Source organism: Zophobas morio, unplaced genomic scaffold (genome assembly GCF_036711695.1).
Source record: "Zophobas morio isolate AGI-343-1 ecotype UQ-CSIRO unplaced genomic scaffold, CSIRO_AGI_Zmor_V1 ptg000175l, whole genome shotgun sequence".
In the NCBI taxonomy this organism is placed as follows: domain Eukaryota; kingdom Metazoa; phylum Arthropoda; class Insecta; order Coleoptera; family Tenebrionidae; genus Zophobas; species Zophobas morio.
Window position 1 is genome coordinate 198,714 of NW_026972279.1, and position 26,526 is coordinate 225,239.

A 26,526-nucleotide genomic window follows, 5' to 3' on the forward strand; every position below is an offset into this window, starting at 1 on the left:
CCAGGCATCAATTAAGAGGATTTGGTGATTATTAAAGATAAGTTATCTGAAAATACTGAACGTAAATTATATTATATTGGAAAATATAATATATGGGAAAATTGGACTTCAAGATAATGAGGAAGGTGAAAATCCTCCAAGCAAAATAATAAAAAAGGATTTTGGTGCTTTGGAGGAAATGAACTTTAAATTCGCCCTAATATTATTGTAGACATCAACGAATTTTTTGTAATTCTTCTAATAGGTATTTCATTAAAAACTGTAAGGAAGATGTCAGTGTCGCTTATTATAATTTAGACCATCGGCGGCCAACCTGCTGCCTGCGACTTCCTCCTCGCCCTCTCACTCATTGCGGTGACATACACACCCGTGTACCGAGTGCGTGACCATTGGGTAGGTGCTGCACTCTATCTTTCATTTTGGCGGTTATAAATCGACTTTCCTTTTTTTATTAATATTAATAGATACTTAGTAGTACACTTGTAGCCCCATGAGTCTAAGTAAGACGTTTACTTCAGCTGGGAAAAGAATGTATCAAAATGCATATTGCTCTTCGCGAATTTATCGTCGAATGTGCGTGCAACAAAATTTGTCTGCCGTTGGTTCTAAGCCGGTATGTCTCAGTGGTAATGTCTGTATAGCCCTGGCAAAAATATTTTAAGTTATAACGGTATTTTAATCAAATTCATTTTGATATTAATACAAACTATCCCATATATTCAGAGTTGGAGATTTCATTAGCAAAAGAAATAACCACTGTCTAATCAATGATCATTTTTCAAGAAAGCTACTGCTTAGCAAAATATTATGGTCAAAGTGTCTTATGAAATTTCACTTCTTCTTGCTAATAAAAGATTTTATTCTGCTCTGAAATTATAGTGAAACCATGTTTAAAATCTTGCTAAAACCGTAGCAGATCTAAGATTTTAAGAATGATAGATGATATTGCCCTTTCAAGAAATGTTATGAGAAGATCGATTAAATGGCAAATGATTTTGGTAAACAAATACTTCAACATAAGACCAAGTTCTCCTACTCCTCTCCTTCGGACGAGTGCTGCGCTGCAATGTAACTGACACTGTACAATTGTGCATTTTTATGCGTTGTGTCAGCGAACAGTTCGATATCACAGAAGAACTTCTAGATACGGGGAAGCTAATTAGGTAAAAAGGAGATGTTTTTCCTGAAATTAAAAATGTAATTGATGTTCGTCAATTAAATGGGGCTAATTGGGTTGTAAGATAGAGCAGCGATGACCTGGAAGATATAAGGTTTTTGTAAGTTTGTTGGAAGCAATTTTGAAGTTTCTAAATTCCAATGCAATTATTCATTAAGCTCTCTTTGCCATAGATATAAACTTTTGTTCTATTCTTAATCCTGTGATAGGTGATAAGATGGATCAACCACATTCGAGCAGAACTCTTAATAGAGGGAGATTCCGCTCATATTTTCTCAAAGTTTCATATAAAGGAAAAGCACGGCATGATTAATACTACATTTTACTGTTCGTTGCCTATCTTGAGGCAAGTTCTGAAAAGGTTTTGGAATTTAGAAATTTAGTTTTGGGGTATATTTATAAGAAGGTGATGTTCTCCCAGATGAGTGCTCACTTCTCAGAACTAAAGACTGGTTGTGGGGTTTACTTTTGTGACAGATATAATGGGTCACTTAAATTTAAATAATTTAAATAAGCGTTTGCAAAGCAAAACTTATTTTTTCCCAATCTTGCTCGGTTTGATTCGTTCTTTTAAATCTAAACTGACCCTCTTGTAAGAGCATCTGGGTAAAGCTAGACCACCATTTTAGTCGAATGCAAGATTGATGGCAGAGACAAAAATTCAAGACCTCACGAAGTTTAAAAAACAAGTTTCACTCTTGAAACAATCGTTTGAGTAGAGATTTAAAAGATTTTCAAGAGAAATGTTAAGTATATGCAGCTTTTCACATACCCTTCTCCAGTTTTACCCACTGAAGCTGCTATTTATTCAGCTCACATCTAAAGTAGAAGTTTTAGAGTTACGTAATCACATTGCATTGCTGGGAAATTTAAGGAAATACTTGGAAACCCAACCAATCGAAAGTTGGCCTGGATTTAAATATTGCTCCCCAGCGAAATTTACAAAATATAAATATATTTGTGCGCCGCTTCTTATTTAAATTTAGCTCGACTTATATGTGTGAGCATATATTTTCAACTATAAATTTAATTAAAAATAAGTATCGCCCAGTATTAACAGACGAACAGTTGAAAAATCTCATTCTTCTTGGATCCTTACAAATAGATCACAACACTAAATTCACGGAAGCCTCATTAACTACTAGTAATTTAAAATAAGGAATTTTGGAATTCCCATTTTATTCCTGCGTTCGTGCTCCTAAAAACCAGCTGTACACCATATTAAGTGTAAACAAAAATCTCTTTTTAAGTCATCTACCTCGTCGTTGGTTAATAATTCACCCTTGCTCTTCGGATTACATAAGAATTTTTTAAAAAAATTATCAAATTTTTATTAATTTCAATGTAATTATATTTTTATTAACGTTAAGTTGCAATTTTCATTCGTTATTAATGCGAATTTAAAAGGTTGCAGTTTACGATTCAGTTACTAAAAAGTTAAAAAAAAAATTGTTTGCGTAACAGAAGATTTAGAACATGGTTTTAAAGTTTTATTAAAACTAGTACTCTAAGTAGGTTTACAAAATGACCTAGAGTGGCTTTATAAAAAAAGTCACATACTCTTAATTGTTAAGTTTACCAAGCATAACTGCATAACTTCTTTAGTTTTTATGAAAGCTCATAATCTACCTACAGCCTTTTTAAATCGGGCTTGCAACTCCTTAAAAGACTCCAGTCAAAAAATAATATATCTTAATTAAAAATATTAAGATTTTACAGATTCGCTGTTTTTCTTTGACAGCTATCTTTTGCTTTGGGCCTTATAGCTAAAATCGGGTGAAATCCTACGTACGAGATTCTAACTCAACATTCTAAATCGTTCAGTTACTTTTTGTAACATTACTTAGAAAGCTTTTTTTGTCTAGCAGCTTGGCTGGTCCCGCCTAAACTATTTTTATTGCTTTTTTTTTTTAATTTTGATAATACAGCCCCGCTACAATTTTCTTTAAAAAAAATTTTCATGGGGGCTTTTATGAACCACTCGTATCCATCTTATTTATAACTTTACTTTTTAATGCTAAAAATCATTACTAGAGCACAAATAAGTTTATTGTAAATCTGTGTTTATTTAAATCTTGTGCGACTCATATACCTAAATTATAATTCGTAGGCGCGGCTATAATTAATAAATTATTGAAAAATTACCTTTTATTCATCAACGAAATTTCCACACGACAAGTAATTTATAAATTTTTTTTGTCTTTTCGGTTAAAAAAAGTGGAATTACGGCGGCGACACCTAAACCTCTCACAAGATATAAGAAAAAGGAGCGCCCGACTACTTCACTGTTTAACTATGGCAAGGTAGAAAAAAGATGATTATAAAATCCTGTGTTAAGGTAGAACTGTAAATAAAAACATTAAATATAATAAAGTTGTAAGATTTTAATTGTTTAAATGTAATAAAATGAAATTGGTAATAAAATTTATAATTTTATTTTAAAAAGCTGTGAGTTTTCAAATGTTTTACATTATGTAAAATGTAGAACTAAGAATAAAATTTTGTAACTAAAAAAGTTGTAAGATTTTAATGTTTAACTCAAAGTAAAATGTTATAAATTAAAATTTATAAATATAAACGTTGCAAGATTTTTACTGTTGTAATCCGTTAACGGTAATTAAATATTTTTTAAACTCTAGATATTAAAAATTTATATAATTTTTTATGTTTGACTGTATAAACATAAAATTATTAAAAAATTTTACTTTAAAAATAAAAGTTGTAAGATTTTAAAATATTAAACTGTTTTAAAGTAGAATTTAAAAAAAAATTGCAAATATAATTATTGTAAGCTTTTACTTGAGCACAAATTTTATTTTTTTTTATAGCGCAACTTTATATAATTTTGAATCTTTTCTACTGCGTCACTTCTTTTGGCCTTTGCGCAGGCCGAAAGTACGAGTGAGAAGGAGACTTTGGTGGGCTGCAAAGAATAATTACTGTTCGGCGTGCAACTTGGTTTCCTTGATAGTACGCGCTTAAATATATCATAGCTGACTTTCCAATATTCTCTATGTCTACAGAATTCCAAAAAAGTATTGACAAATTTTACATCCAGTGATATCTAATAAAAATACGAAAAATGTAGTAAATTAAAAATTATATAACAAACTTGAGTTGATTTTTCTATGGCTTCAAAAAGTTTTAGAGATGCTTTAAAATTATTTTCGTTGATAAAACACTGCAAAAGCCCTTTAGTTAATTAAAAATGTAAAAACAGAAAAATTTGCTTAGAAGCTTTAAAACCAGTATAAGTTATAATTGTCGGTGTTATTTTTTTTTGTTCCATTTGATTAATTAGAAGTTTAGCATAATCAGAACGTTTCCCTAAAAAAAGGATAATCGAGATTAGAATAGCAATAATAAAAATAGTTTACCTATCGAGCATACGTGCACAGCAATATTATAGAAGGCTTCATCTACCTCAAAGGCGTTGCCAGACTTGCACTCAATGAGAAAGTTTAAAGCAGCCTTCCAATTTCCCATTCTTAATATATTAAACTTATTCAATATTTTTACTGTTTAATATTACTATCCAACAAACCTTGCATGGGCCAGAGCCACGTTAGAGGCTGTTACTTTGTCTATACACCACTGATCAACATTAGGTGTAAAAATAATAAAAATAAAAAGCACTGATTTGCAAAGAATTCTGCTTCATTTGTTCGTATACGTCCAGAGCTTTTTGGTATTGTCCGCCTGTTAAGCAACTTTTATAAAAGCGGAACGTTATAAAGGTTAAAAAAAAAGAGAAACTTCGCATAAAAGCAACAAGTGCATTAGTATAAAGAAAATGATTCAACTGAATATCAGGACATTGACGGGCCTCCTCAAAAAGTTGCAAGGCGCCTTCATAATTATTTCCTTTAATCACCAAAAAAAAATAGAGAATTACCAACCCCAAAATTATAAGCTTATAAATACCGTGAAGGCAGGCAACCATTGCATTGGTATACAAAACTTCGTTCATTTTTATATCTTTTTCTTTCATAACTTGAAGGAGGTACAGTACTTGTGAAAAGTGGCTCGTTTTGGACAAATAAGCGATGAGTATGCCGTAGACCGTGGAGTCTGTAACATAATATGTAAATTTAAATTTATGTTAAAACTTTATAAGTACAAATAAATAATTTATAATGTTTCATAATAACGATATGAACCTTTATAAGAATTATTAAAAAAATGAGTAACTGTACAAAATAACAAATTAAATTTATAAAAATAAGGTATACACAACTGTTTAAAAGGCGAACGTACAAATTTTACTAACTTAGTGGTAACAGCAGCAAGTTATGGCGCTGGGTCATTGTTACCTGGTTTAAAAGTTGAATATTGATAAAAGTAGGACAAAAGCCAAACTACAGTTTCCGCTGTATATATAAAAATATCACAAAAATCATTAAACTCCTAAAAGAAGTACATAACATAAAAGTTTGTAAATAAACTTGATATAAAATAGAGCAATACCTCCCAAATCTTGGAGTGTGGCTTGTCTAAACATTTCTACAAAATTTTCTTTAGTTTTTAAAGCGCCTTCATAAAACTCATACATATTAACAACACAATGAAGGTGAAAAGATTATATTCGATAACCTTTTCTTACTTGGGTTTTTAAAAAGTTAAGAAAGTTACGGCGCTTTTCTTTATGATAACTTAACTTTCCTAATTTATATAAAATATATTGATAAAAAAAACTCTACCGTACTTCCTTTTTAAAAATATAAAAGATGATGTAAATCTTGAAACATAACATGCTTTAGGAATAAAAGTATAAAAAAATTAAAAAGAAGTGAACTGCTGTAAAAAAGTACCAGGGGCTCTTATCTCTTCTAAAGAATCTTTTATTCGCACAGGACGAACAAAAGCCGTCAGCAACTTAAAGGCGTGATTGATTTCAACTTTATTAGAAAGTAATTTATAACACTTGGTTGATCTAATAACCCTATTATTTTTACACCCAATTATTATAGGTTTATTGTAGTTTGCAATTTTCTTAGTAACTTTCGTGGTACTTTCTACATTATCAAACAAACTAATAGTTTTACTTCCTTTTAATTTATCGCTTAAAGAAAATTTTTCTATTCCTCTTGCTCTATGATTTAATTTTAAGCCAACAAGTGAAAGTTTAACTGATGCATCGACAGTTGAGGAGTAACTTGCATACAGTGATAAAACTGCCTTAAAACGCGTAGAGGCAAAGTGATAAGAAGGAAACATGAACTCATGCTATAATGATGTGTTAAAAAGCATATAACTATCTTTTAGCACGTGCAGCTCCGCTACAATAATATCTACTTGAACTTAGAAGAATAGAAGCGACATAAACTTGATAAATGTTGTAATATATGATAATTTTTTAAACGACTATATATCTATGGAGCGTTAGACTCTCTTGAATTATCAGCCGATTGATACTTTTTTTTAAATTAGATGCGGTCCTACCTTTCAGTCCTTATTTTTGATTGTATAAGTTTTAGTAAGTTAAAAAGTTTTTGTCCTTTTTTTTTTATAGCACTGGCTTGCTATAGGCTTGATCTACCGTCCATTGCTGCTTAACCTGCTTTCCCTCTATTTATTGAGGGTGCGATGCCTCAACCCTCTGACTATTCATTGTATCTTCACTCAGAAGAACAGATACGCTTTAGCTAACTCATGTACATAAATAAAGACGTAATGACAAAGTAATAACTATATTACATGTAATAAAATAGTTGTTTTCATACCTTTATATTATTAGAAATATATATATATAAATATATATTAATAGGCTAATAAAATAAGCTATAATCAGCCATATCCCCCCTCTAATAGATCTAGGAAATGCTTTGGCCGCTGGTAATTGGTGTACCAATAGGAGTCATAACTCAAGTGCCTGCCTAGTTATTATGTTACGAGGCTACCAGCTCAGTAAGCCAGTTCCTTAAAAGTTTACAATATTTTTGAATAAGCTCGAGGTTACACTCTCTAAGTAGTTGGCTGTTGCGCACAGATTAAGGGGAATTCACCCCCATCCTCAGAACGCGATTTTGTTGTATTTATAGTCGATGTATATGTTTGCTCGAGGAGTAGTCCCAGGCGATAGAGGTATAAACCATCAGGGGCGCATAACGATTTGTATAACAGAAGCTTGTCTTTAAATACAGTTTTCTTTTCATGCATAATAAGGGATACAAGACGATCATAGCTTGGTTTTAGAAACGATGTAAGAAGGATGTGGAGTCTCCCTTCCTTCGAGGGATGACAGTATGGTTTAATGAGACTAGGGATCGGAGGAAGTAGTCTCCTTCTTGTTATATTAAAGCTATCGCCGAGTACATTACAAACCTCCATGTTGAAAATCATGCCTCCAGTACTGTTTAATAAGACTATTTTTTAAACATCATTTAGGCAGATTTGTAACTATAAAATAAGGTTGTCACTAGCGTACTGGGTTAAGTATTATATTTGACGTATGTGACATATAGGACATGTAATTAGAAAAAAAGTAAAGAGGATAATAAGTGGCCTTATGGGGCGCCCATTTTTTTTTATTTTGTAATAGCTGACTTTAATCTGTAATATTTGAGCTTACTACCGTAGTTAGGTAAAAAGGGAAACTAGCGGTAACCATTTTGGAGGCTAGACCATCGTGTTACATTTTATCAGAAGCTTTTTCAATATCTAAAAATACAACACTTGTTACTTTCCTATTGTTAAAGCTTTCGTAGTTTCTTTTTTAAGTTGTGTATCTGGTGATTTGGGAAGTAGTTTTTTCGAATTCCAAATTGAAAGTTAGGCAAAACGAACATAATACCTACAAATTCTTGTTACCTAAAATGGGTGCGGCTTCTGTCATTTTCCTAGGCAGGACAACAAGGTTATTGGGGGAAAAAAACAGCTAGAGGTCCTAGTTTAGGTATAAAATTACATTTTCTAATTTCTACCGTTTGGGAAATAGGCAGCGGCAAGTATTTGACTAATTAATTTTAAGAAATCAGAGAAATAGTTCCTGGAGTTAAGTTTTCAAGCATTAAATTAGAAATACCATCAGAATCCGAGGCTTACCTTGCATTAAGGGTTTGGATACAAGTAATAAGTTCCTCACTGATGGTAAGTTTAACTTAGTTACATACTTAGGTCTTAGAAGGCAAGCAGTAACTATAATGGACGCGTGCTTTGAATGGTGTTCATTATGGTTGGATTATAGTTGGGTGGGATGCCATTAAGTCAGCATATGCCTCTACTATTTCGAAGGGCTTCGTCGCTGGGTGTCCTGCGTCATAGATAACAGTGTTATATCCTCAGTCTCATGGCCTTTGTTAATTTCCGTAGGGAATTATTTTCTGGCCCAGAAGACATTTATTTTTTCAGCTCTCGTTAAATCAAGCTTTTAATTTCTCTTTAACTCGAGAGTTAATTCTTGTTGTAAAGTTATTTATCTCCTTGGAAGCAAGAGTTCATATATCTTCCCCTCAACTTTCACCTTCACTTAATCAGCGATCTGATATGGTCTGGAAGGTCATATTGCTGGTTTTGGCGTTCTTTTAGTGAAGTGGACCTACTCTAGGCTTCCTTTATAGCACCTCCTGCCCAACTGCCAAGTCTGAATCAGGGGCTTTCTCAGTGGTGTGCGCCATGGTGTCTCAGCTTTTTCTAAGTGAGCCAGAAATGTTGGCCGACTAATAATCTTTTAACCCAAGTGCTCGAGGCCGACTTATTACCTATTTCTATGGGTATGGAGTTATGATTCAAAAGAGGTTTCGAATAGCGTATTGACGATGACGGGTTCGTAGATATTTTGTGTTACTGTGATAATCTAAAAAGTTACAAGCCCCTTTGACTGGGCGATGCGTTGTATCCTTTGAACCAATAAAAATTAAACTTTTTCCGTTGACTACTTCGGCAAACCTCTTTCCATTGGCGTGCTCCCTCCTGCTATATCACAAAGGGCTTTTACAGTTTAAATCTTCAGTCATTAAGATCCTGGAAGAGTTCGCAAAATGTTATCAACATCAATTTTGTGGGTAACCTTATCAGTGATTAATAAGCAGCAATTATATCAATTTTCCATTGTGCCAGAGCTCTATATTCACGCCGACAGCTTTTAAACGTACCAGGTCGAAAAAATAGAGCGATTGGTAGATAATGTTTTTTTTAATTAGGACGGATACGCCTCCTCCTCCAGTATCTCCCCTGTCACACCTGTCAATCCATTACCTTCCTTCAAATTTGTTCAAAAATGGAAATTATGTTTAAGTTCATTAAGCCAATAAGTTCCTGTAGTTCTTGCTTCTTGCATCGAATACCGTTGGATCCCATGCCAAAATCCTTAAAGAACTAAGAGTTAGACTCGATTTATTCAACTTTTTAATTATTTAAATTTTGAAATAACTTCGTTATGGCCTTCGTCAGATGAGAGTTAATCGCTTTGATAAGTTGCTACAAAGTTATTCATCATGTCGTTTAAGGGAGCTGTATTAGTTGCTTCAGGTGATAAGTTCAGTTTAATACGCTTTGCGTAGCTTATATCTCTTCAACGAAACTTTCAGAGCTCTTGGAAGTTTTAGTTGAAATCTTTTTTATAAATTTTTCTCATAGGTGCATTTTCCGAGTAGTATATGCATCCTTTATAATTTTAAGTATGCTCCCCTTAGCATTTGGTTCAGGAAGGCTTTCATTCTTGCTTTTAGTGCAGGAGTTCGACTCGTGAGGACCACCGCTTTAGCTTGACTTACAGTATTCCTTTGTATGTCCAAATATTTGACACTTATGGCACTGCTCAATTCTCCCTCTTCTTTTTAGGGGTTTACCGACACAGCGCTATACCCTATACTTTTTAAGTCATAGATTCTTGCTTCGCATCTAGGTAGCTTGACGAGTAAAAGAGGCAGAGGTTGTCTCTCCTTTCTAAACGAGCGCGTTCTAATTGCTTCAGACGGGTTGAAACCCATGAGACATAAGATCTACCTTTACAGTTTCCATATCTATCTCTGCGGAAATACCGCGAATTACCACTTTAATCTCTTTTCTCCTAGGCAACTGGTATGCATAATATTTTCAGCAGTTTCCGTCAAGAGTATGTGTCAGTTTTAATAGTTGTCCGCGGAGACTACGTTCACACTAATTCCGCCGTCTTGGATCTTTTGCACTTTTTATATCTATTTTGCTTTAGAGAATTGTTGTCTAACAAATCCTCAAACTGGTTTGTTACGTATTATAATCAGAGGTATTCTATCAATTTTAGACTAGTTGCTCATAGGAGATTTATTATTATGAACGTTATGGTTATCAATACTGTTGCAAATATTAGTTTTGGTATGGTTTATACTATTAGGGGTATTACTATTTTTATTGGTAGTGTTACCACAACTAGCATAGTTATATTTCCATCTTAATTCTTCTTTGGAAAAGGTTTCAAAGACTTGATTAGACCTGTTATTATTAGAGTTAATAGTTTTGTATTGTTAAAAATTTTACTATTAGTAAAGTTATTATTATTAGCATTACTGTTATTGTCGTTTTTAAACTCCCATTTTTTACTGTAGTTACAGCTTTCATTATATATATAATTAATGTTGTTGGTATTGTTAGTACTACTATCTGTTAAGCCTACAGTGGTCTTTTTATATAAGGCAGTCATCGATAACCTCCTCTATTTCAAAACAAAGTCCATCTAGAAGTTGGAGGGGGTAAATAAGGTTTGTTATTATTTTCATTTTTAATAAATGGTTGACCGAAAAGGTTCATTACATCTTTTAGAAATAACTTTGGTACAACTTACTTTTTCCAAGCAAGCTAACTTTGTTGTTAAAGCCTCTATTTCTTTTCTAAGTTCAGCGTGCTTAGCCGACAGGTTGGTAATATTACCTCGCTGAATTAGCAGTGCCTGCAGAGTGGCGCTTCATGGTAGCAAAGTTTATGTTATAAATAGTCAGTAATTATAGATTTAAGAAGTTTAGGTTTTCAAATATATAAATATATATTAAATAATGCGCTGAATGAATAAGTTTTCGTCCTAAGATTTTCCTAATGGTTTATAGCTCTAGGACCCTGCTATGATTTTTAAATAGGGTTGTTTTCTGATTATTTAGCACGTCTTCAATGCGGTAATGTATTAAAAAAAAGGTCATATTGCTCTTAATGAAGAATTACTTACTAATTTAAGTAAAAAAAAAATCTCTTCAAAATTATTACTATCACCACTAAACTTGTTAATTTTACTGTTATACTGGTAGTTAATTATTTTTTATATTTTATTTTTCATGCTAACCACGTTTACATAAAATTTATCTTAATACAATTTTAATTTAATAGTAATTAATTTTAGGTAACATAAGTTTTCGTCTCCTGAAACTTTTTTAAATAAAGAATCTATGTTGTGCTAGTATCACAAACCTTTTATATTTCAAATAAATATCACACTATCTTAAATGAGGCCAGGATGTAGATTTGCAGTTTTCCTCTGGCCGCTACGCTACTGCACCGGTATTATACCGAGCGCCCAATTTCCTTGTGCCTGATTTTTAATTATTGGCAATAAGAGCTTAAGGGTAGCGAGAAAACATAAAGGTCATTTGTGCAGGCTTTTTTTTTTCTTTTTCTTTCTACTGCTTACTTTGTTGCTCATTGTGTGCTATACCGGGATATTTATTTATTTATTTATTAATAACAGTTTCTGGTGCTCGATAGAGTTAAATGCTTTGAATACTCGAGCTCTCAATCAGAGGTGATCGCAGAGATATTACAAAGAGCATTCAGGGTGTCACTATTTTTTTATATTAACATAAAAAAATATCCCATAAGCGCGCCGCCTGGGCGGCGATAACGTGTCCCGTCCCATGGCTCGCAAATAAGTTCGCTCACTAGCAGGCGAGTAGTGAGCCTGCTGGAGCCTGTCGTAAAGGACCACGGCATGGCGTTGGAAGACAGTTTTTAAAGGGTCCAGTTGAAGCTCCCGGTGAAGAGCATCAGTTCGCACAGACCACGGCGCCCCTGCCAGAACACGCAGCGATTTATTCTGTCGCACTTGAAGTGTCCACGCCACGTAGTGGTGTCGTAGGTCCCAGCAGCAGACGCGTATGTCGTTCTTGACTGGATGTAAAAGCAAAAACAATTGCTGTTTTTGTTTCGCAAAAAAGCTTACTCTTGCCGCAAAGTAAAGGATAAAGCGCCTTGGTTGCTGCCTTGGCCTTCGCCCCTACAGTCCACGTGAGACACCCAGGAAAATTTGATATCGATGATGATTCTCAAGTATTTCACTTGAGAACACCATGGAATTCTTCATGACATTAAAGGTTAAGGGCACCAACAATGGAACGAGTTTCTTTTTTTTTTTTTTTTTTGAAATTAATATATCTTTACTCTATCGCATTTATAGTAACCTTCCAATCATGGCACCTGACAGCAAGGGCGTCAAGATAGCGCTGTAGATGCTTGCGTAGCAAGGCGGGAGACTTTGAAGAGGAATACACAGTCGTAACAGCAGCGTAGAGGGCGTTTGAGTGTATGGATCGGGGGGGCAAGGGCACGTCGCTCATGTAAATTGTAAATAAAAAGGGGCGAGAGAAGTGATCCCTGAGGGATCCCTGCTATGAGATCGAAGCGGTGGTCGGGTATCACGCACGTGCACGCTGAAGACGCGACCATTCAGGTAGGTATGATTTCAGCTCGTTGTAAAGGCTATGAGGAACGGATAACGAGAGCAGTTTGTGCAGCAGACCTTCATGGTAAACCTGCTTGGATGCCCTTTCCACCGTCAAGGAAGACAGTGCCTGTTGCCTTCTTATTAAAAGCGCGCGTGGTCCAGTTCAGTTAAGGGAGAAGCTGCTGGATCGCTTAGCGCCCTTGCCAAAATCCAAATTGAAACTCCGGTAAAGCTCTCCAAGCGTCAACGACCTCATTAGGACGGCCCAGTAAAACAGCCCCACCCACTTTGCTGGCCGTTGACAGTAAACTGATGGGCCGGTAGTTGCTAGAGGCTGATTCCGACGGTTTAAGTGTTTTTGGTAGTATTACAACGATCGCCGTCTTCCATCGAATTAGAAAGGCGCCAAGGGGCGTCGACTATTTTATAGAGAGGTAAAGAGAGTACATCCCTATTAATGGCATTTTTCTTCTGCTTCCCATTAGTGGTGCCCTCGAGACCAGGAGCTTATCGTTTAGGGAGCGCTTCGACAATTGCTTGCACCTCGTCAACATTAACTAGGCTAGACTAGATGGTACGTAGTTAACGGGGAGAAATTAAGCTCAGCTGGGGGAACGCAGCAACATTACCAGTGTAGTGGGCAGCTAGCGCGTTTTGGATAGCAAGAACATGGGCAAAAGGCGTAGCTTTATCTTCATTACTCTCGGCCACTATATTTCCGTCACGAAGGGGCGGTAGTGATACAAGCCCCAGATTTTTGATCCTGTTCAACAAAAACCCAAAAAGAAAAACTGGCTAATGCTGCCTGATTCTGGTATACGCTGCAGTTTGCTCTCCCATTTATCGTCAAAATGGGCCATTAGCTTTTTTCTAATACACCTGTGAAGTCGATTAATCGCAAGTTTGTCTTAGACGCTCTGCAGTAACATGGCTTTTCGAATGAAGACATCGACATTGGCATACGACTGCCTTTAGTTCTTCAGACAGACTCTCTGGCAGGTATGTTAGTTCACGAGTTGTTGTGGCAGTAGAGCGAACCATGTTCAGTGCGGTTTAGAAAAGGGCAACAGTATCATCTAGCAGGGCGGGCGTAGACGGTAATGGCAGAAAAGGCTGTAACGTGGTTTCTGATACATGACCGAATTTTTCCCATTCAGTAAAAATACGGGTAAAAATCTCTGTTGTGTCATTCTCGTCCCCTAAGTCGAAAATAACTGGGAGGTGATCGAAAGACAGCTCGTGTAGCGCTTCAGTTTCTGTGAGAGACATATATCTTTAGGTATGGCAACCAACTACGCTCGCTATGCCATTAGTGTGTTTGTTACTGGGGACCTAGTACACATAGCCCGTTGCTCATCAGATTAGGCGTCAAGGACGTGGCTATTCGAGTTATCGACTCGACTGTTCCATAAAGGGTGCTTGCAATGAAGACCACGACTCCCCCTCTCCCCACAAAACAGTAGAAGAGGCACGCTCAAGATGGCGTCCAAATCGGAGGGCGGAAGTAGCTTCCTAGAGGATTTATAGATAGCGATTACAAACACGAGATCTGGTTGGGCATACACTGGGAGATCCCCACTGCCTCGACACTTTGCAGAGCTGGCATAAATATCGAATGATGTCGTATACTCCATTTTACCAAGTCACCGATTCTGTCTGGCGATACGCAACAAAATTGCACAAATTAAATACGACATTAGGAAAAAGGTGCATCTCGTTGATGGCGCATACATCAATTCTTTCTCGTTGTAGCAGTTCGGGAAACTCCTGCTTCTTCCTCTGGACACCGTTTTCATTCCATAATAGAAGTCGAATGTGGCGGTGCGTCTTTGGCTTAGAAAAAGTTTCAGACAGATTCTAGTCTTTTCACAGCCTCAAGTTTGCTGATAAAATTGTCTTTAAAATTTGCTAACATCTGCCTTATTGTCGACTACGATGTGTGACCAGGGGGCTTGGACCTAATGGGATATTGATAAAATCTTGATGAGATTTGTCCTCAAAGGAGACGCGTAAGAGACCCCCGGGTAATAGTACTGTTTGTAGTTGGCGCTGACGAAGTGAACTATGCGGATTAGATGGCCGCCTTACGCGGATAATATTTGCAGCCTTGATGATTAGGCTATGTGTCTCGCCACAATTTGCATATTTAGCAGCGAGTCTCGTGGTTTGTACACCTTGCGGTCAAATAATCCTCACCGCATTTAGCTCATCGAGGTACCAAAGAGCAAAAGCTTGCATAGATGGCAAACGCGACTGCTTTTACAAAGTTACTCTATTTTTGATCATAAAACTTTTACGGTTTGAGGGTCATAACTCTTTTATTCTGACAAGCACCTTGTAATTATTTAATTTGTTTACATACTTAAGGGGTTGCCTCAGGTAACCCTTCCACTCCAACTTTTTTAAATATTCTAACCTGTATCGTGTGCATTAGCTTAACATTAGCTTATATTTCCAACTGACGCCACTTACAAACTGTAAATAAGGTTTACAAGGAAATATTTATTTATTTTATTAGCTCTGCGTACTATTTAATAATTATCTTAATTTACTTAATAAATATCCGAGATTTTATTGCTTTTTTGTCTTAAAATAATTCTATTTTTAACCGATAAAAAGAATTTTATTAGTATTGTAACTATTTGAAGGTCTCAAGAATCTTGTGGAGCGTTAAAATGCAAAATATGCAAAGTATAAATAGATTGAGGGATAACTTTATTAACTTTGAACCGAGTATAAATATTGATTAGAGTTAATTTAAAATATCTACAATTGTGGTTTAAACTTGTAAATATAATTACTAGAGCTGAAGGAAAACTTAATCAACCTTAAGCTAAGAAAAAGAAGGTATTAAAAAAAATAAAATTTAAGATAATTCACTCAGATGAAATAGAAAAAAAAATTAAAAAAAAAAAGTTACTGGGTTAAAAAGATGCACTTCAATACAAATATTTATTATCTGTTTAGGCAAGGAAGGACTACAAAAAAGCAACCATGATGTAGATATGAGGAAAGGACGGGGTTTTTATGTATTTATTGTGTTCATCTCTTAACGTTCAATAATACGAATTACGTTTATATACTTTGAAGAAAGGATTTAATACCTTTTAATTAACGTTACTTTGGGATGACCTCATCAACACGGAGAAACTCGGGTTAAAATCAAAGCTGCGACCCTAGCGCACTTCCTGTCGCTGTGCGCAAAAGGTGAAGATATCTCTGTACAAAAAACTGCGCCTCTATAAAGTGCGCGTGCGCTCTATAATGGCCCACTCATTCTGTTCTGGACCTACAAAAATCCATCGACCATTGCTCTCCTGCAAACGCAAGAAAACAAACTCCCGTGAGTAATGCCAGCGTACCTTATTTCGTACGAAATGATGTTGCATGACGGCCAGTCTTTTTCCGAAATGCAAACACTCATGAAACCCTGGGTAGGCGCATGCTTCCGACGACTCCCGCGAAGAGTCACACACGATCATGTTTATGAGTATGGACTAACCAGATAATGAAAAAGTTTCAGCAAAACTGAACCGTCTGCGCTTGACTGAATTGAAATGACAAATAAAATAAATAAAAATGTAATTAAATTTGCTGAGCCTCGTATGAGTTTTACAGTTTGGCGTAGTCAACATCGTCGTAAAATTTCAGAATATTTTAAATTATAGTTATTAATTATCCTTCAGTTATAAAATTTTTTATGGTTGCTTTTTTTTAAAAAATTTTGATATTGAAAAAGAATAAAAACTGTAGTTCTACAAGTTTCCTAAAATATCTTTTTTTTTTAATATCTTTAGTTAGATTTCAGTCTTTCATATTCTATGTCCTACTGTGCAATTTTTAATAGAACGCATGATAGTAATAGAATATATATCTTTCAAGCTTATAATTATAACATAAAGTTACTTCCTTTTTTTCTAAAAAATGTTTATTGTTTATCGTTTATAAAAGTAGATGGATGATATCAAAATCTAGTATTTTTCTTTACTTTAGACAGCGCTGAAACAGTTATGCAAATGATTTAAAAAGATTACAAATTAATAACTGCTCAAGTGCTACCAAATATTGGTATATTTGTGATTTTATTATAATTGAACAAGACACTTTTACAAACTGTTTTTTAAAGATTCTGGCCCCAACGTTTTATAATTAATGTTTTTAAAAAATCAATTTGAGTTTACTAATAAATCAATAAATAAAGTATTTTCGAAATTTCCTAGTTAGTTTATTGTAATAAAATTTTTTCAATTTATTGTATTTTTCGATCATTCCGACTAATAATTTTTTTGCTAAAATACTTTTATTTTAATAACGATTCAGAGCCATATATTTAAAATTAATAATATATTGTTGACATATGTTTCCCTGTGAAAGCTAAATTGAAAGACAGAAAGCAGAGCTTTGGTGTTAACAAACTTACCTTACCTTTTCTTTTTATTAGGTAAATAATAAACAAAGTACTCTTTACCATTTATAAAAATTTTACTCCCGTCCATTATTTTTATCGCACCACTCAGTATGTATTCGAAGCTCTTTTTTTAAATCTTCAAGTCTATTCTGAACAAACGAGCAAAGAACTTCTTTTTTAGGTTCTTCGGCGTCAAATGCCGTCATCTTTACTATGGAATCCTGAAGAGATTGTAGATCGGCAACCGTTTCCTCTGCTAATATGGATAATTCATGGATGTTCTCTATAATGCTCGGTACACATTTTCCGTCTGAATGTAGCAGACATCCTAAAGTCAAGAGCTACTATATTAAATATACATATATATATATAATACGTTAAACCAGTTTTTTCATAGAAAAGTAATAAAACAATTATGTGGAAAGCCGAAGCATAGTCTTCTGTTCTGTGCAATTGGAAGCGTAAAGAGGAGGCCAATGCAATTTTTAATTGTCTTTTGAAAAAAAAAATTGAAACTTTACTTTATTATATAAAAATAAAAGTGGTGACTTTTCTTTTCTTTTATCGCGTTTTCGATAAAATAATCCATTTAGTTTGGCAGTAGTGATTAGTTTGCTTAAAAAAGTATGAGGCCGGCAGTCCTACCAAGAATGATAACTAAGATCTTTATTATATGATATATTTTGTATATTCTCACTATAATATTGTGTCTATAAATAAAATTCAAAAATAACGCTTTGAAGTACCTTTTCTCGTCAATAACAAATCTTGTGCATTTCAGCTAAGTAAAATTACCATAATCTTTATTTTATAATATAGTGTCTGATTTAAAAAGGTTAATATAAAGACAGTCTTGTGCTTTTAAAATATTTTTTTTACAGGAAATCTTGTGTAATATTAAAAAATATTCTTATATTATAATTCTTATTACAAAGTTTGTGGTGCATGATTATTAGAAAATTATATAGAGAAGCTTCTAGAATTTTATTAAGCACAAATTTTATATACTTTTTTATATCAATATTAATTTTTGTTTGAGTTTAAATTATAATTTTAAGATTTTAACTTTTATAAAACTTTTTAGTTTTATTTTTTAATTAAAGATTTCTACATATTAGTTTCTTGTATATTCATATTATACTTAAAATTTTTTAGGTTTTACTAGTTTAAACGTTATTTATATATTTTTAGTTTTTATAAGGATATAAATAATAAAAAAGCATATTTTATAATGTTATAAAAAGAAAAAATAGCAATTATATTATAAAAATAAATATAATATAAAATTTATTAAAATAAAAAAAAATAATTTATATAAGAAATTTCCTATTAATACAATAAATCTTGTGTTTTACTTGAAAAAAAAACATTAACACTATTATAATAATGAGCGTCTACTTAAAGGAAATTTAAGAGATGCCATGGTGTACCTTGGAAATTTATAATAAACAAATTTTTATTGAAAGAAATATTATTATACATATAAAAAATGTGTGAAAATAAAATAATAAAGTTGTAATAACAAAAGTTATTAGCTGAAGTTATTGATATACTGTTATAAAAATAATATAATAAATAAGGATAATAATAGATATATATATAAATATTATTATATTATCAAAAGTTTCTTAATAATAAAATTAAATACATAATGTTATCAGTAATAAATATTTGTATTATAAAAATAAACAGAACAAAAAAGTTTTACATGCACGTGCTTTTCATTTTTAAAATTACCATGAAACTTGTGAGATATTTTATTATTATTTTTTTTTTAGATTAACTTAATATTAAATTTCTTTGAATTATAGTAATAAATAAATTACTTTCTTATTATTTTTAGTAGAGTTTTCCAATTCGTTTAAGGCAAGAAGCCCCTCATGATCAGGAAATTTACTTAAAACTGTTTCCAAATCTTCTGAAGATTTATTTTTTTCTTCCGACTTTTGTGTAGATTTTAAATAGTAATAAATAAATATGAATAAAAAATATGTGTTAGAATTTTTTTACAAAAGTTGTCATAATAATCTCAAAGTAAATTAAAAAAAATATTAAAAAAAGTTTATAAGTTGGAATCGCTTTTTCTCTTAAAATGTAATATTAACTTTTTCACATAAAAAATTTTTATGATTATTTATTAATATTATTTTATGACTAAAAAATTAATATCGATTATATAAAATTTCCATTTTTAAAAATCTTATTATAATGAATTAATTTTAAAATCACTTACTGGTTTTATATAATAATCATGAAACTTTTAAAAAACAAAAATTCTTATAATAACTTTTTACTTAATATTTTCATGACTAAAAAAGTAAAAAAACAAAATATATATTAATAAGTAATTAGAAAACTATTTCCGTAATATTTTTAAGGCTGAAAAAATAAAACTATTAAATAAAATAAAAAATTTTTATTATAATTTATTATAAAATTAATACAAAACTTTTCATTATTCGTAAAGAAAAATTCTTCTTATTCTTTTTAATATTATTTTTCAATGTTTACAATTAATTTTTCGGACTTTACTAATTTTATTATATTATTATTCACTAATTAAAGTTTTTTTAATTATTGGTTTTATATTATTTATTATAACTTTTTATTCAATATTAATTATAATTTTCTTTGTTTTCATAATTATTGTTTTCGTAAAAAAAAAAATTAATAAGAAGTAAATATAAATGCACACCTCGGAGGGACACCAATCGAAATTCATAAGGCTGTACCCTTTTAAAAGTAAAGTTAACTGGCCAGTCAGAGTTGCCATAAAATATTTTTCCAGTTTTCTGGGTTCTGCTTAGTAAAAAAAAACATTTACTTAAAAAAAACTTAAAAACAATAAATAAACAATAAATAAAATTCTTTTTTGTTTCATATAAACTATTTAACAACATTGAAGAGTATAAATATGAATTCAAATAGTATAAAAGGAGTAATCAATAGTATAATTAGCGACTTGGCAAGATTTTGAAGGACTCCGTAAATAGAAAGGCAGAATCTAAAAGTTGTGAAAATTTTTGTTCAAGATCATTTTTTCTTTGAACCTTTTTCAGTTCCTCAATTTCTAAAGTAGAACTGGAAAACTCCTGCGCATGTTTTTTATTAGAAACATTTTATTTTTAAATAATAATTGCAATCAGTAAATAACTAAAAAAAAATGGAAATAGTATAAAAAATATTAAAAAAAATTATGACTCTAAAAATTTTTAAATCAATTTTTTTATTAAATGTATTAAAAATAACTATAAAAATAACAATAGTAGTGGTATATAATTAGAATTGAAATTAATAACAAGAATATAATTAATAAAAATAAATTATATCAGTATACGTTAATTTTCATTTAAAATTATTCAAGTTTATATAAAAATTAGAAAAGTAATATAAAATAAATAAAATAATTCAAGTAACAAAAATTGGTAGTAAATAAAAAGTAAAATTTAATTAACAATTAATTGTTTTCAAATATTTTGGAAAATATAACTAACTTTTATTATAAAATTATAATTATAATTTACAAACTGAAAAAAAAAAATATTGAATTATCTTATAACTATAAAATTAAAATTAAAATTCAAGAATTGAAAAAAATAAAATAAGTAGTTTGCAATTATTTATTTTTTTTCTAGAAATTTAAAAACATTAACTTTTTATATTAAAATTAGAATTGAATTTTTTTAAATAAAAGAATGATAAATCAAAAACCTTTGCAGTTTCCTGGAAAAGTTTAGGAACTAAATAATTCAGCAACGACGTTAAAAAGGGTTTTGACATTCCATAGTGAATAAGTAAAGTAGTTTCCTTTACAATAAAAATAAAAATAAAAATCTTAAAAAAAAAAAAAATAAAAAATAAAAAAATTTTAATAAAAAGAATTACTTAAATTTTTGTTTCAGATATATAAAAAATATAAATAGAATTGTAATAATAATAAAAAGAAATAGAAACATGTTTAAAGTTATAATAAAGCGTAAAACTAAAAAACAAATTGTATAAAAAAACCACAAATTAAAAATTATTATAGTAAATTTTAATATTATAAAAAAATGTTAATTGCTTTTTTTTGGTATCCTTTTTTGTTAACTTTTTTTTGTTATTTTTGCTGTCTATTATAAATAAAAAATTAAAAAAATAATTTTTTAAAGTAATTTAATTATAATAATTAGCATTACCGATAAAAATTGAAACAAAAATCATAATATTAAAAATTTAGTAAATGTGCAATAAATAAAGGAAAAATCTTTAAAAACTTTTTATAAACTTTGTTTACATGCAAAAAGTTATGAAAAATTTTAGAAAACTTTATATTATTTTCTTTTGTTTTAATATTTTTAATTAATTTATTATTTTTTGAAAATTTTTTTTTATTAGTTACTTTTTTTAGTTTATATTATTATAAAAAAAATTTATAATAAAAAAATGCTGAAATTTATGTGAAAAGGAAAAAGATTTTAAATAAAATAACGCAAACAAATTTTATTTTATTATTAAATTCTTGAATATTATCAACATGATAGAGTGGTATTTTTTAATTGAAAGCTTTAAAAAAAAAAATTAAAATTAAAACATTAAAAAAATATACATAATAATGAAGAAATTCTATATTAAAAAAACTTCTTCAAATTTTTGTTAATTAAAAATGTTTAATACAAAATTTTTATATAAAAAAAAGAAATATTTAAACCTTTTCAACAATGTCACCAACAACTAATTGGATGAGCCGCTCACTATTTTCTTTGAAAAAGCATGCTATTCGTTAAAATATAAGCAAAGTTTACATTGAGAACTAACTTTAATAAGAAATAGTATTATAAATAAAATCTTCTCAACTTCAGCAAAAAACAAATCTACATTGTTATAAAATATATATATTAAAAAGTAGAAATAAGATAAATAATACTTTTTTCTTTAAGTGAATTATTTTTGAGCATTCGCTTATTATGAAAATGATCCTGAGCGTACTTAAAAGTCTATAACAATAATAAATATAAAAACGCTAGAAAATAAAAAAAAAAAATTATTAGTATTAAAGTACTGAGCTACAAAAAGTTTCATATAAAAAAGTAAATACATTTATATAAAACATAAAATTTTATTAGGGATCATAAAATGAGAATTATAAAAGATAATATGAAGTAAAATCTAAAAGTAAATTTTAATGAAAATTATAAATAAAGTTCATTATATTACAAGTAAACTGAATGAAAATAATACTATTAATTTAAAATTTAAGTATAAAAGTAAATAATCAAAAAGTAAATTTTTAATAAAGAACTAAAAGTAAAATTTAATAAAATAATAAAATGTTTTATAAAAATAAATACTAAACGTATATTATAATAAATATTCAAAAAGTATTAAAATCGAAACGTAAAATAAATTTTGATTTACGTACTAAAAATAAATAATAACTTCAAAAATCAAGTACTCAAAGAAATTAATAATATAAATTATTAAATTTTTTTATAATTGTGACTAAGAGTAAATTATAGTAATAAAGGTTATATAATAAAATTTTAAAATAATAATGTAACTTATAGTAAAAGTAATTTAAAATAAAGAATAAAGTAAGCAGTTACAGGGAAATTTTGAATTATATATGAAATTGATAATAAAAAAGTTACATAACTTGGAGAAAACTAAAATTTCTAGATGTAATAGTAAAAATAATTAAAATAGTAATATCTAAAACAGCTAAACAACAATAAAGGGGTTTTCTTTATAACAGAAAAACTATAAAATAAAATTAAAAAAATAAAAAGTTTTTAATTTTATGAACATTAACGACTATTAAACATAAGCGAAATTACTTTGTTGTTTATAGTTTAAAATTCCTATAAAATAATTATGAAAACAGAGAAAAAAATTCACTTGATTTATTCTATTAAGATAAATGATTTAAAAATTTTGATTTCGTAATAAAAATCAATATATTGGCTTATGAATTAGTTATAATTTTATAAAATAAAAGAAAATTCAAACTTTAAGAAAAGTAAATAAATCGCTATTTAATTTCGAGTATAATAAATAATCGAATTTAAACTTAATAAAAAAAATTAATTCAGCATTAAAAAAATATATATAGAGAGAGAACAAAACAAGTTTTCCTATTTATTTAAATTACTAAAAAAAGAAAACTAATAATTTAGAATGAAAATAATAAAAAATTAATTTTTATGAAATAATATACAATAAAAACTTAAAGAAAAGAAAATAAATCTCCCTATTTATCACTATTAAAAAAATAATCTAAAAATTCTGGAGGTAAAATAAAGATAAATATTAATTTAAAAATTTAATAGTAAATTAATCTCAATATTTATTTCTATCAAAAAAAATAAACTAAAAAATTGAGATTTTATATTAGAAAATATATTAATTAGTAAAAAATTTCAGAGTTTAGAAAATAATATAAATTTAAAAATTTAAGAAAAGAAGATAATTCCATTATTAATTTTTTATTAAATAACAAATTATAAATTAATCTAGATTTTATAAATAATATTTAAAAAAAACTGCCAGATTTTGAACGGTGGACTTTAATAGGTCTGAAAGTTGATCAATAAATTGTCTCGTGCACAACATTCTTCATAAAAAATAAATTTTATATACAAAATCAATTAAAAAAGGAACTTCTACAAATACTTCTTGTTAATAAAAATAATATCAAAGTTGGTTTGAGCAAGGCTGCCGCAGCCGCCTTCAAGTTGAATTGACTGGAGAGTTTCAAAGGCTTTGTCGAAATTTCCTGAGGCAGAGTTGAGAAAAGAAAGTAAAATTTCCCAATCCTTCATTGTTAAACAGGAAGTAAAATCTTTCTAAATATAAAAATAATAAAAATTAAAATTATAAAAAATTTTTAATTTTGGTACAAATTAATAAAAATTGTAAAAATTTCAAATTCTATAAACTATGTGATTTACACACAAATCAAAAAGAAAAATTTGACAAACTTTACTTTGAATTATAAAAATCCTACAAAACTATAATATTTAAGAAAGCTCACAAGTTCGTTAAGAGAAATGAAGCCTTTCCAAAATAAGAGTTCCCGAAAAGTATCGTAAAGTTGTCGCAAAAGTTCTTTACCAATAAATAAAGTGCTTAAAAGTACGCCATCGAGAAATTGATTACAATATCTCTTAATGCTTGTATTTGGGATTCCCATAGCCAACGCTCTGGAGCTCTCTTATAGAAGTTAAAAGAAATAATTTTATAAAGTTGAAAATATCAATTAAAGGAGAATTTATTTTATTAATCTAGCAATGTATTGTTTGTAAAAAGTTTCCTTTACTTTTTATAAAGAACATTTTGTTCAACAAGTCTATTAAACTTTTGTTTCGGTTCAACCATAGTATATTCATTAAGAAAAATCAAACTTTTTACTAACAGTCAAGAAGAACAATAAAAATATAGAAGTAATAAAAATTTTACAAGTTAAACAAAAGTTTTAAAAAACTAAATTTGAACTATAATAAATCCTTTTCATCGGTAAAAACCAACTTTTAATAAAGTATACAAGAATCAGCAAATTGACGAAAAATATAGTAGTTTCTAGTATATAGTATATATATTAGAATAACATCAAAGGTTTTAAAAAAAAGTATTAATATAAACAAAAGACATAATAAACTATTATACTTCCAAAGGATGGAGCAGCTTTTTTCTCAACGTACACATAATCGCAATAGTTATTAATTTCGTAAAATCGGACAAAATTTATAATTTACCTCGAACAAAATGTTAATATAGTAAAAAGTTTAGTAAAATTTTTACTTTAAAAGGCATAAGGTTCTCCAAAGCTATTACATACTAACTTTTTTTATAATTAATGTATTAAAAGTTTAAAGTCACTGTAAAACTGAAATTTCTGCTATCCACCAATAAGAACAACTTTTTACCCAATATTTATAGGATACCTAAATAGCCGTTGTGGCATAAAGTTTCCCGCAGCCACTGTTCTCGCAGAGAGTTATAAATTGCGGGCGTATAAATCATTTCTTTTTGAGCGTCTACTCACAATATTTATTAACTACTTCTAAATAAATATTTTTTAATTACTATCTATAGTTCCAAGCAAAAGCTTTTCTTGGATTAAGCCTCGCACAACATCTTAAAAAAATAGTTAAATAAGTTAAAAGGTTCTGGTATAGTTTCATATAAAACCAATAATTTAGCAGTATATAATTTATAGAAGTTAAAAAAAACCGATCAGTGAAAATTTTTAAAATTTAAATTAAGAGCATGTAAAACTAAAAAAACAAAGTAACAGTAGATTTGAAGTCCTACATTTTTCGATTTAGAAAGCAACAATTTTATAGCGAGGTGTATTGCGGTATAAAAAGTTGAAGGGGTGGACAATGAAGAACCAAGAAATACCATACAAGTCATCTTGAAAATGATACTTATCTTTGATAACACTAAGTAGCAGGGGTTTAGTCAAAGCTCTAAAGACTCCAAGAACTTTGTGACACCGGACTGACTTGAAGGAACTTTTTTATTAAAAACATAAACTTTTTTTTATTTATTGATAGAAATACGAAAGGCAAACGTAGGAGCAATAAGATGCGAATTTGAAGCCCTTCCACGAAGAATGGGTATGCCAGCATCTTCTATAATCTACAATAATAAAGTGAATATATTATATTTTTATAAGTCCAAGTTAAACAAAAATTAACTTTTAACAAGGTTTCTTTAGGTAACTTAAAGTGATTAGATATAAAAGTTAAATCAACTTCTCCTAATAGTGTAAATATTAAACATATAAACATTTTAAAAGTAATTTAATATGCAAGAATGAAGTTTTTATGTATAATAAAGCACCCATCTCTCCTAACAGTTTAGTGATTGAGGAAGTGTACTTCTTCAATAGCTCCCTAGAAAATAGAACATGAAAAAACAGGGTAAGCAGTACAAAAAATATAGTACACCTGGAATAAAGTTCTCCGTGGATCTTACAAAATTTACTACTAACGCTCGATAAATTTACATCCACGACTTTGTTGATGTAAGTGATGTCGACATTCAAGAAGTCAGCAAGTTCAATTATACTCGCTCTACCTAAACAACTAAAATTTATTTTTAAAGAAATATAACTAATATAAATAATCCCTTTTACTGTTAAAATATTATTAATTTCTTTTTGTAGTTGTTCAAAAGTGACACAGTAAAGATGATCAGTTGTAAAAATAAACTTTTGCCGTTCAAATAGTTCTGGAAACTTGTCAATTAACTGTTGCAAACTTACTAAGTTCATGAAGTGTTTCTCGTTTTCAGTAAAGTTAGATAAGTGAAGTGAAGTTTCTATTTTTTTTT

General features: G+C 29.8%; 3 protein-coding genes and 1 long non-coding RNA gene across 6 annotated transcripts; 1 reads left to right on the forward strand and 3 right to left on the reverse strand.

Moving 5' to 3' along the window:
* Positions 1 to 3,392: 3,392 nt before the first annotated feature.
* LOC135145693 (uncharacterized) lies at positions 3,393 to 6,123 on the reverse strand. 3 transcript variants are annotated; one of them, XM_064077824.1, is made up of 12 exons: positions 5,989 to 6,123; positions 5,645 to 5,839; positions 5,491 to 5,547; positions 5,102 to 5,248; positions 4,934 to 5,041; positions 4,814 to 4,876; positions 4,722 to 4,761; positions 4,555 to 4,664; positions 4,424 to 4,504; positions 4,290 to 4,369; positions 4,118 to 4,241; positions 3,393 to 3,470 (listed from the first exon to the last, which is right to left on the reverse strand). In XM_064077824.1, the coding sequence occupies exons 2-12, from the start codon at positions 5,727 to 5,729 to the stop codon at positions 3,460 to 3,462; spliced, it is 906 nt and encodes a 301-aa protein (XP_063933894.1). In that variant the 5' UTR covers positions 5,730 to 5,839; positions 5,989 to 6,123; the 3' UTR covers positions 3,393 to 3,459. The 3 variants fall into 3 exon arrangements, with proteins under 3 accessions (XP_063933894.1, XP_063933895.1, XP_063933896.1); XM_064077825.1 differs by lacking the exon at positions 3,393 to 3,470 and having other exon boundaries at positions 4,104 to 4,194; XM_064077826.1 differs by lacking the exons at positions 3,393 to 3,470; positions 4,118 to 4,241; positions 4,290 to 4,369 and having other exon boundaries at positions 4,423 to 4,504; positions 4,601 to 4,664.
* Positions 6,124 to 17,282: 11,159 nt separating this feature from the next.
* Positions 17,283 to 22,161, reverse strand: LOC135145704 (E3 UFM1-protein ligase 1 homolog). Its single transcript, XM_064077836.1, has 9 exons — positions 22,115 to 22,161; positions 21,899 to 21,963; positions 20,920 to 21,015; positions 20,171 to 20,300; positions 19,904 to 20,007; positions 19,035 to 19,151; positions 17,758 to 17,849; positions 17,592 to 17,701; positions 17,283 to 17,536 (listed from the first exon to the last, which is right to left on the reverse strand). The coding sequence occupies exons 1-9, from the start codon at positions 22,143 to 22,145 to the stop codon at positions 17,283 to 17,285; spliced, it is 999 nt and encodes a 332-aa protein (XP_063933906.1). The 5' UTR covers positions 22,146 to 22,161.
* On the forward strand, positions 17,429 to 17,762 carry LOC135145705 (uncharacterized). The gene is made up of 2 exons (XR_010283540.1): positions 17,429 to 17,503; positions 17,606 to 17,762. It is a non-coding gene; the product is annotated as an uncharacterized LOC135145705 (long non-coding RNA).
* A 1,545-nt stretch (positions 22,162 to 23,706) lies between the features above and the next one.
* Positions 23,707 to 26,252, reverse strand: LOC135145690 (E3 UFM1-protein ligase 1 homolog). The gene is made up of 10 exons (XM_064077821.1): positions 26,142 to 26,252; positions 26,035 to 26,087; positions 25,890 to 25,951; positions 25,763 to 25,830; positions 25,591 to 25,703; positions 25,273 to 25,323; positions 25,131 to 25,223; positions 24,221 to 24,399; positions 23,860 to 24,032; positions 23,707 to 23,800 (listed from the first exon to the last, which is right to left on the reverse strand). The coding sequence occupies exons 2-10, from the start codon at positions 26,036 to 26,038 to the stop codon at positions 23,707 to 23,709; spliced, it is 837 nt and encodes a 278-aa protein (XP_063933891.1). The 5' UTR covers positions 26,039 to 26,087; positions 26,142 to 26,252.
* Between the last annotated feature and the right edge of the window lie 274 nt (positions 26,253 to 26,526).

Bases quoted from the DNA above. Each gene is read 5' to 3' on its own strand.
- LOC135145693 (XM_064077824.1), bottom strand. From the start codon at position 5,729: ATGTATGAGTTTTATGAAGGCGCTTTAAAAACTAAAGAAAATTTTGTA. The intron at 4,877-4,933 runs GTTTCTCTTTTT...GTTGCTTAACAG, and splicing joins ACTTGTTGCTTTTATGCGAA to GCGGACAATACCAAAAAGCT. The intron at 4,665-4,721 runs GTTTGTTGGATA...TAATATATTAAG, and splicing joins GTGGCTCTGGCCCATGCAAG to AATGGGAAATTGGAAGGCTG.
- LOC135145690 (XM_064077821.1), bottom strand. The intron at 25,324-25,590 runs GTATTTCTTGGT...TATTTTTTTAAG, and splicing joins TTTTCAAGATGACTTGTATG to ATGTTGTGCGAGGCTTAATC. The intron at 24,400-25,130 runs GTATCCTATAAA...AACTTCTATAAG, and splicing joins ATGCCACAACGGCTATTTAG to AGAGCTCCAGAGCGTTGGCT.
- LOC135145704 (XM_064077836.1), bottom strand. From the start codon at position 22,145: ATGCTCAAAAATAATTCACTTAAAGAAAAAA. The intron at 21,016-21,898 runs GTTTAAATATTT...TTTATTGTAAAG, and splicing joins TTGGTGACATTGTTGAAAAG to GAAACTACTTTACTTATTCA. The intron at 17,702-17,757 runs GTCACCACTTTT...TTTTTTCAAAAG, and splicing joins CGCGATAAAAGAAAAGAAAA to ACAATTAAAAATTGCATTGG.